Here is a 10244-nt window from a genome sequence, read left to right as displayed (position 1 = left end):
TATAATACTTAAACATGAAACATAATAAAAACAATACCTACTCAAATCAACTAAAATGTATATATATATAGATATAAACAATACGGCCAAAAAAAATATAAATTTAAATCTCATACATATTCTAAAACTTCATAATATTTAATCATAAGATCACTGCAAACCAACAACCCACAAGGAATAATAGCGAAAAATCACAACCTAAATATACTTGATTAATGATCGGGATATTTGATGATCACTGCGATTTTGGAGCAGGTAAAGTGAACCATAAAAAGGTTGCCTAAGCTAGCCTCTTAAACGATTCGGGGTGATGAAAGGATCGTCTGATTATTTTTAATTCCACAAGTTGGTTTAATGAATTTATGGGTGTGACAAAACTCTTTACACCTAACCACAAGAAGAGGTTGATATGAAGAATGGAACCCCACCAAATTTTATGCAATTTTCTTTTATGTAATAGAGTCCAGAAATTTATGTAATAGAGTCCAGATATTTCCACTAGATTTAATTTAAAATGATTCACTGATTGACAGGATGAGTAATAATAGATACGAATGTTTCTCTGATTAAAACATTAGATTTTACATTGGGATTCCCTACGGAAAATGCCAACAAATGACTTGACTACCTTGACATAGAAGGCCTTTTCCTTGCTCTCCGATTGAAAGAGTGGACAGTGACAGACTTGTGCGGGCACGAAGTATACCAGTTCATATATTTATAATTTTTTTGCGGAGGCGCTTTTGATTGGGTGATGGAAAAAAGTATAAAGGCGGTGGAGTTAGTAAGAAAAAATATATTTAATTATTAGCTGAAGATGAAAGGTTGGAGATTGATATTCACTAAGAAGCCTACGAACAAAGAATCGAGGCATTAGAATAGGAATCCAGCATTATAAATAGAGATGAACGTATGAGCCTTTTGATGTGGTGTGGAATTCAGTCTGCTGTGTTGTGTTGTGTTTGAATTCTGAGGAGCGACTCACTGACTGTATTCAGAATGGCCGGGAACAATGGTGAGGTGACAGTCGAGAACACGTCCTCGGCTGTTGGGGATTTCTACGATCAGTTATCGGTCGGGTGGGAGGGGGACTTCGGCGAGCACTTACATATCGGCTTCTATGACGTCCCTGCTCCGCCCGAAAATCTTCGCGATCAGAAAGTCGCCGCTGTCAGAATGGTGGAAGAGGCTATTAAATTTGCTGCCATTTCTGGTACTTTTTAGAAGTAGCTCTAATGTTTTTTTAATAGTTTATCTTCATATTTGAGAACTAGATCAACTGATCAACTGAGCTAACTTTCAGGTCATATTTGAGAATAGATCAACTGAGCTAACTTTCAAAGTTATCATTTTTTAATTATATTATTTTTTAGTTTTTTCTCGAGTTCGAAAACTACATCAACTAAGCTAACTGACCCTCAGGATTCTCATCTTTTAACTAGATTTCTTGTTTTTTTTATTGCGTTGAAGATCTTCTCGATCAAAAAGTTGTTTGTTGTGTTGAAGATCTTCTAGATCAAAATGTGACCACTACCAAAATGGTCAAAGAAGCTATTAAATTTTCTGCAATTTGTGATTAAAAGTATAGTTCAACTGAGCTAATCGTCAGGGCTATGGTTTTTTAGTCAGATTCAGAGTTTTGTTTATTGTGTTAAGAACTTGTGTATCAGAATGTGCTCTGGCCACTGTCAAAATGGTCGAAAAGACTATTAAATTTGCTGCAATTTCCGGTTAGAAGTAGCGATAACAATTTTCATGTTATCGTTATTTTATCTATTTATTTTTTCCTTGATGTTGGAAGTGTTGGTGATCTCTTAATAGTAAAAGAGATATAATGACAACGACTAGATCAATTAAGCTTAAACTAAACTAATCCTTAGTACTTTTAAAGATATAATGCCAAGGACCAGTTCAATTAAACTTAAACTAAACTAATCCTTAGTACCTTTAATTTATTAAGCAATGTGATTTTAAATAGTTTGATTGATGGATTTGTCTTCGGGAATAGTTGGTTTGTTTGTTATTTTAAGTGGTTGATTAATGGATTTGTCTTTTGAGTGCTACTTAGATAGGGTTGTCCACTCCTTAAACAGCCGCTTGGGAGTTGGTTACAATTTTATTTTTAAGTGGATCAGTTTCGTAATCTTCACATACGATAAGTGAGCTATTCAGAGTGACATTTCGACTCTTATTGACAATGAATGTTTTCTTTGTTGCGTTGAAGATGAGGAATCGAAATGGCCAAGGCGTGTGGTGGATGTGGGATGTGGACTGGGAGGAAGCTCGAGGTATTTCGCCAAGAAGTATGGAGCCCATGTTGAGGGCATCACCCTCAGCCCGTGGCAGGTTGAAAGGGCCACCACCCTTACTGCCGCCGAAGGTCTCAGCGATAAGGTATATGGTATTTTTCACGTGGACATAATTTAGCGATAAGGTATCTGATATTTTCCACCTAGACCTAATTACCATCGCTAGTGAGGGAACGAGATAACCTCAGATGGCATATTTCAATTTAGATTGGAATTGATTTATCTTGGTTACATTATTTTCAGTGTTATATACGGAAACTGGAGTTTAATTTGCGCATTTTTGCACAGGTTGCTTTTCAAGTGGCAGACGCATTAGATCAGCCTTTTCCTGATGGAGACTTTGATCTGGCATGGGCAATGGAGAGTGCCGAGCACATGCGAGATAAAGAAAAGGTGGGCTAATATTTGATTGTTTCTTTTTCTTTTCTCTTTTAGTTAACATAAGACTGATTTTAAACACAGTATTTCAACCATTTACTGTATTACTTTTTATACAATTGAAGATCAAGCAAGTGATGTCTATGTCTTAATTTGTTTGACAGTTTATGCAAGAGTTGGTCCGAGTAGCCGCTCCTGGTGGTTTGATAATAATAACAACCTGCTGCCACAGAGACCTCTTGAAAGGGGAGACCTCTCTTCAGCCTAGTGAGCAGGTATATGAAGAAGCAACTGTGAATTGCATTAGGACTAAAGGCAATATTGCAACTTCTTTTAGCATAATTAAATCATTCAAAATGTTACAAGGCCACTTAGGGGAAGGAATCTTTAGCTTAGTTACAACATACATGGTGCCAGCTAGGCCATTTGGATTGCAACTAGGCTATGGGTTTACTTCGGGCTAGGCATTAATTAATACCCATGTGAATATGAAGATCCAGCAGATATTATGGGGTCTGCACTGGATGCAAATCTGTTGAAAAACACTCCCCCACAATTTAGGAAGGATGCAGGTCATCTTTGGATGTGCATCTAGGGAAAGGTACATAATATTTTCCATTGCAGGGAGAGGTATGCACTCTGAAATTGCAATATTTGAATGGATATCAGGAGCTCTTGGACAATATTAGTCGTATATGCTGCTTTCCTGCTTGGTGCTCCACTGCTGACTATGTGAGGATGGCACAAGATTTGTCGCTGCAGGTGAAGCCTTAGTTTTACTATGAAACAAATCAAGTAATACAGTTAAAAGTGAAATAGACTGCATTCAGTACAGCTCTGACTGATTGCAGCCTTTTCCAACAGAATATCAAAACTGCAGACTGGTCAAAAAATACAGCTCCATTTTGGGAATCAAAAGCTGAAAAGTACAGTGCCGTTCTCGAAGAATCTGGTAAGGTTTCTTTTACTCCAACCTGCTCTGATTCGTGGTCCTCTTTTTTATTGGTTTACAGTATGTCTTATTTGCTAGTATATAATTCAAGGTAAGAGGATAATCTCATTCATGTCTACAAATAATCAGAAGAAGGATTTAGTTATCTGAAGAACTCAGGTTCATGTTGGTTCATATACTTACTCAATAATCGAAGTTTGGAACACATTTCTATTGGTTGTTGGATTTTTTGACCATGGTTCTCCAATTTGGCTTGGTTTCCTGGACAGCAATGAAGGCTTTCAAAGGTGTAAATCCTCTCCAACTATGGGTGGACGGCTTCAAGCAAGATCTGGTAAAATATGCAGTGATTACTGCTCAGAAACCTGCATGAAGCAATTCCAAAGTACATCTAGATAGTTATTAGTGCTCAATAATATGCATGAAAGAAAAATAAAGTTATTCCAGCTTTGTGTTTGATTGTACGAAAACCCTTTGGTGAAAGTTCCAGAGGGGGGCTGATTAGAAACGTAATTACTAGATGTAATTTTCCAGGTATATGCATGGTTTGACTTAGAATTTTCTTAGTAAAGGGAGTAATCTGTATTTCAGTTGATTTGGGGGTGATGGAGTGAAGGGAGTGATTGTATTTCAAGTTGATTGGGAGTGGTGGGAATACGCCTGGCCTAAACAGAATATAAACTGTCAATATTGACGTCCACGGCTATTGTTACATAATTAAATTGGTCAAAGTATAATTGACGAGCGTTTCCAAAATGTGTGAACATTTGATTGGGTTTTGAAATTAAAAATAGTTAGAATTTTATAATAACATTTTTATATTGACATTAAATATTTTTGAAATTAAAAGTAATTCTACTTTTATAAAATCATTTTTACGTTCGCATTATAATAATTATTATAAGAATAGAAATGAAAAAAATTTAAAATAAAGAAATTACCTTAAATTTCTCAACCACATTAATATACGATATACGAAATTATTTAAATGGAGAATATTTTTTAATCTAATTAGGTCTAGCCAACTACTATAAATAAGATTAAATTTCCTATATATGATATATAAGACAAATAAGAGTTATATACTCCAATAGTTCCCCTTAATTACTAGTTTTAATCCAAATTACTAAGGTTTTCACCAATATGTTTTGTGTAACACATAATCCTCTATGAACTAAAGTACCTCTTTAAGGAGAAAATTCTATTTATCATTTACAAACATTATTAAAATGTTGATGTCCATATAATGGAACAACCATCTATTGCAATGCATGGGAAACTAGCTACTACAATTACTAGTTTACTAGGATGTCTTTCATATACATGTTCGTTCAATTATCATATCTTCATACTTGTACCTTGTATCACTATCATCATCATCCCAAGTTTTCTTGCCTTATCCATAACTATGTTCTAGGTTTTTTCGGCTTACCCTCAACCATGCTCCTAGTGCTCCTTCCTCAAACTCCTAGGGAACAACACATCCTCAGGTGTTGTTACCACAAACTATCACACTAAGTGCTTTTTGATGACCACAAACTATCACACTATGTGGGTTTTGGTAGACCACAAACTTCACATATAAGTGGTTCTGGATTACCACAAACCCCCATAGCACATGGTTTTAAGATTACCACGAACTACACAAGAATACAGATTGCCTCATCACGCTTACATCATCATAGGTTCATGTAAATACTATTATAAGATCCACTAATTACATCATCATAGATTCATGTAAATACTATTATAAGATCCACTAATCGAGATACCATGTTCATACTTGATCATTCCACATGACCACTACATCAACTCAAACATGACACTATAGACTTGCTTACAATCACAATATGTGATTCAAATTATTATATGTTCTTGACTCTATTCCAATACACTCACAAACCTTAACTTGTACAATTTTCTCTTCATTTTGACTATGTAATCCCAATTGCTGCCATAACCAATATCTTTCTTTTCATCTTCATTGTTGCCACAAGCACTAACATTAGTTATTCTTTCATGCTACATTGACATATGTGTCTTCACTTGTCCTTTATTCATGAGAGGTTTCTTATTCTTTCTTTTATATGCATGCATAACCTTCCTACTTCTTTCTTTCTGTCCCTATGTAGAAGTAATTATCACATGAACTTGTTGATAATTGATGTCTGTACAGAAAGAAATCCTTCTACTAAGACACATAAGTAAAATCCATTGTACTCCCTAGTTCTCAAGGAATTATTTTCATCTACGTGGCTCATCAATCTATTAAACTCTCTCTTACTTGGTCCCTTGCATTCTCATATTTCTTAGAATAGTCAATTATAACAACTTTGAATTCACATATTGAGTTGATTAGGCCCAACATGATTCTAGTATATGCATATAAAGTAAATAAAAAACATGATACACCATGCCATAAACACCTTCTTAATTAATACATTTTCTAATGAGACGGCACAGGTTCAATTCTCTCGACGTTCTCAGGATTAGGCTTCGTGGTTGAGCCAACAGAAAGTGATCACTTTGGATGGATCTTCCTAGTACAAATATTTTGTTGACATAGCATTCATCGATCCTCAATGTCCATGAACCACATAAAAAAAAAATTTCCACAATATCACCATACCATAAAGATCTTCTTATTTAAGACAACTCCCAAAATAATATATATAATTCCAGTTACATTCAAATATTAATAAATTTCATTAACACAACTCACGCAATAACATATACTAGCATAACCCTGTTAATAAATGTGGTTGATGTATATCCATAGGCATATATCAACCACATGCACAACCACATTAGTAAATGTGATTGATATATGCCAATAAGCATATATCAACCACATCAATAATTATGAGGTGTATTGGATTTAATATTAATATTAGTTAATATATGTTATAATAGTTACTTTTTGTTTATTATATTATAATTATAATAATATAATAATATTAATCTTAATTAATATATAACTATATTATAAGTATTAGGTTTAAGTATTCGATTTTAATATTAGGGTTTTAATAAAAGTAAAAATATGCTAAGTATTCAATTAAGTGAGTTAGTTTTCATTAGCATTGAGACCCTAAACCATAGAAAATTTTAGGGGTGAATGTTCACCCTTTGGCGAAATTAAGGGGTTTTAAAATTTTGTATCATAGTACATTTTTACAAATCACCTCAAATAGCCCACCTTATTTTAAGGGAGAGGGTAAAAAAGGTAAATTTAGCCCTTGAAATTAGGAGTTACAACCTTCCATTCGCCCATTTTCAAGAATAGGTTTGATTTAAGTGAATCCTATGGGCCAAAGGCCGAAATGCCATATTTATAAAATAGGTATGGTAAATTAATAAAAATATAAATAAATGAGAGGTATGGTAAATAAATAAAACATTTTTTATATTTACTCGATAAGTCACCCTATATACATGCAAGGGTGTAAACAAATAAAAACATAAGTAAAGTGGAGGTATGGTAAATAAATAAAACGTCTTTTTATACTTACTCAAAAGGTATGGTAAATAAATAAAAATATAAATAAACTAGATGCATGGTAAATAAATAAAACCTCTTTTTATATTTAGTCCATAAGCCTCGTTCTATTTATGAAGGCTCAAGAAAGAGGCTTTATTTAAGTGAATCTTATGGGCCAAATACCATATTTGTAAAAGAGGTATGGTGAATTAATAAAAATATAAATAAACGAGAGGTATGGTAAACAAATAAAACAATTTTTTATATTTACTTCACCTTATATTTAAGGACACTCAAAAAATGCGTTATATTTAGGTGAAACCTATGGGAAAAATACTATGGAACAAATACCATGGACTAGATTGTTATTAATACCATGCAAAAAAACATTATTAACCCTAATATTAGTATTAATAAAAATAAAAATGGCACATGGTATTGACCCATGGTATTCACGAAAATGACACATGGTATTGACCCATGGTATTCACCTGGAATGTAGCCTATTTAAATGGGGGAATTAAACCAGCATAGAGCCATCTTTACTCTGGATCTACTAACCCCCGAGAGGTATCAAATATTGTGATATGGAAACTAGCATAGAGTGAAAAAATATTTGATCCGATTAAGAGTAAAAATGGATGTTGTAATTTAATGTATGTTAAACATTTTAGCTTGGTTAAAATAAAAAATAAAATAAAAATCAACTATTAATTTTATTAAGTTTTATAAATTACTAATAGTAATTTTTAAGCTCTAGGTTTATGATAACCCATGGTATTGACCCATGGCAATACCATGGTATTCATGTGAGCATAAACTATTTAAAGGGGAAATTCTATCATCTTAGATCCATTTTAAGCTCCAGGTTTATGATAACCCATGGTATTGACGCACGGTAATACCATGGTATTCATGTGAGCATAAACTATTTAAAGGGGAAATTTTATCATCTTAGATCGATCTTAATTCTGGGTCTACCAAGTGCTCAAAGGGATAAATAGATTTTATCCCCCTAAGAGTGGTAGATGTGGAGTTAAGATGGATATAGGTTGGTTTTTATGATAATGAAGATATTAAATAGACTTAGGAAATTATATTGTAAAAAAATCTTAAGGTGAATGGTTAAAGCATAGACATTGGACAAGTATATTTGTATACTTCTGTTTTAAACTGAAACAAATCCAGGGCTAAAAGGAATGGATTGATTGCGCTAGTCATCATTCTATAACTTTCCAACATATTCTTGAATAAACAGATTGTAATTTGGGTAATTTTTCTAATTGCAAAAAGGAACATACTTGTGTATTGGCAGGGTGGTTACGAGGTCCCTAGAAGTGATGAATTTGAATTTTTCTTGGTTTTATATATATTATTAGCTTTTTTCTCATGCTTTCTGTGAATGGCATGGGTGAATTTTATCCTACACCCACTAGGTTATCAATATGTAATTTTGGTAATTTTGATTTCAAAAGATATTTTAAAGAAATGCAATGATTTCATTTGTGTATTCAATAAACACCAAATTTTATAATTGAGTAAAATATTCGCCATTCCTGGTGAGAGATTCAAAAAATTATATATACATATCATATTATTCATAGAATCGCCTTCCATTTTTCTATATTATTCATAAAATCGCCTTCCATTTTTCCTATATACCATGGAGATTCGCCCATTTATTATACATGTAAATTTGTGGGGGAAAATTATATATAGATATCATATTATTCATAAAATCGCCTTCCATTTTTCCTATATACCATGGAGATTCGCTCATTGATTATACATGTAAATCTGGGGGTTCTTAAAATTTTCCCTGCCCTAAACCCTAATATTAAACCCAACATTAAACCAAATATTATAAACCTTAATATAAAAACCAATATTATGAATCCAATATTATGAACCCAATATTATAAATGCCAATATTATAAACTATAACATTAAACCCAATATTATAAAACCAAATATTGCAAACCTAATATTATAAACCATAATATTAAACCCAACAATTTAAACTCAATATTACAAACCCTAATACTATAAAACAAATATTAAACCAAATGGTATAAACCCAATACTATAAACCTTAATTTTGTAATGTTGCAATGTGATATTGAATAAATTGTAATCTAATGTAACATTATGATCATGATTGTCAAAATTATTGTCACATCATGAGAATGTTGGATAAATAAGTACCTTTCCAATGTCACAATATTAAACCCTAACATTAAACCAATTATTGTAAACTTTAACATTATAATACCTAATATTATAAACCCAATATTAACAACCCTGATATTGAACCCAATATAAATAAAAATATTATAAACCTTAATATTAAACCCTAATATCATAAACCCTATATACTAAACACCCTATATTATAAACCCTACTATTAAACTATAATATTAAACCAATTATTAAACCCTAATATTAAACACAATATTATAAACCCTAATATTAAACCAAATATTAAACCCTAGTATTAAAATCAATATTATAAACTCTAATATTAAAGCCAACATTCAAAGCCCAATATTAGACCCAACATTATAAAACCTATAATTAAAATCAATATTATAAACCTTAATATTACATCCTAATATTATAAACCCAATATTATGTCTCAATGTTATAAACTCAATATTATAAAAGCTAACTTAAACCCTAATTTTGTGATGTTGTAATGCGACATTGAATAAATTGTAATGTAATGTAACATCATGATAATGATTGTTAGATTGATTGCCACATTTTGACATTGTTTGTCATAATGTCATGTTGGATAGATTTCTATATCATTCAAACATCAAAAAATTAAACTCTAGCATTAAACCAAATATTATAAACCTTAACAATATAATACCTAATGTTATAAGCCCAATATTATTAACTCTAATATTGAACCCAATATTAAACCCTAACATTATAAACCCTATATATTAAACACCATATATTATAAACCAAATATTATAAACCCTAATATTAAACTATAATATTAAACCTAACATTAAAATCCAATATTAAACCCCACATTAAACCCCTAATAATAAAACACAATATTAAAAGTGAACATAGTCAACAACCTTAGTAAATGTGCCTCACTAATACTAAA

At 31.9% G+C, this 10244-nt stretch overlaps 1 protein-coding gene across 2 annotated transcripts; it reads left to right on the top strand.

The window, feature by feature from the left end:
• The first annotated feature begins 909 nt into the window (after window positions 1–909).
• On the top strand, window positions 910–4376 carry LOC149148694 (gamma-tocopherol methyltransferase, chloroplastic-like). Of its 2 annotated transcripts, none has more exons than XM_089438303.1 (7): window positions 910–1213; window positions 2225–2394; window positions 2598–2702; window positions 2852–2962; window positions 3357–3449; window positions 3552–3639; window positions 3909–4376. In XM_089438303.1, the coding sequence occupies exons 1-7, from the start codon at window positions 1000–1002 to the stop codon at window positions 4010–4012; spliced, it is 885 nt and encodes a 294-aa protein (XP_089294429.1). In that variant the 5' UTR covers window positions 910–999; the 3' UTR covers window positions 4013–4376. The 2 variants fall into 2 exon arrangements, with proteins under 2 accessions (XP_089294429.1, XP_089294428.1); XM_089438302.1 differs by having other exon boundaries at window positions 3312–3449.
• Window positions 4377–10244: the final 5868 nt, after the last annotated feature.

The sequence above is a fragment of the Pinus tabuliformis genome, chromosome 9 (genome assembly GCF_031772625.1).
Source record: "Pinus tabuliformis cultivar Carrire ecotype Pingquan chromosome 9, CPIR1, whole genome shotgun sequence".
NCBI lineage: Eukaryota > Viridiplantae > Streptophyta > Pinopsida > Pinales > Pinaceae > Pinus > Pinus tabuliformis.
Note: the sequence above shows the minus strand (reverse complement) of the source record. Positions and strands in the feature narration are given on the sequence as shown.

Coding starts and splice junctions, on each gene's coding strand:
- LOC149148694 (XM_089438302.1), top strand. CDS start 1,000: ATGGCCGGGAACAATGGTGAGGTGACAGTCGAGAACACGTCCTCGGCT. Junction 2,963..3,311: donor CTCTTCAGCCTAGTGAGCAG/GTATATGAAGAA, acceptor TTTCCATTGCAG/GGAGAGGTATGCACTCTGAA. Junction 3,450..3,551: donor CACAAGATTTGTCGCTGCAG/GTGAAGCCTTAG, acceptor CTTTTCCAACAG/AATATCAAAACTGCAGACTG.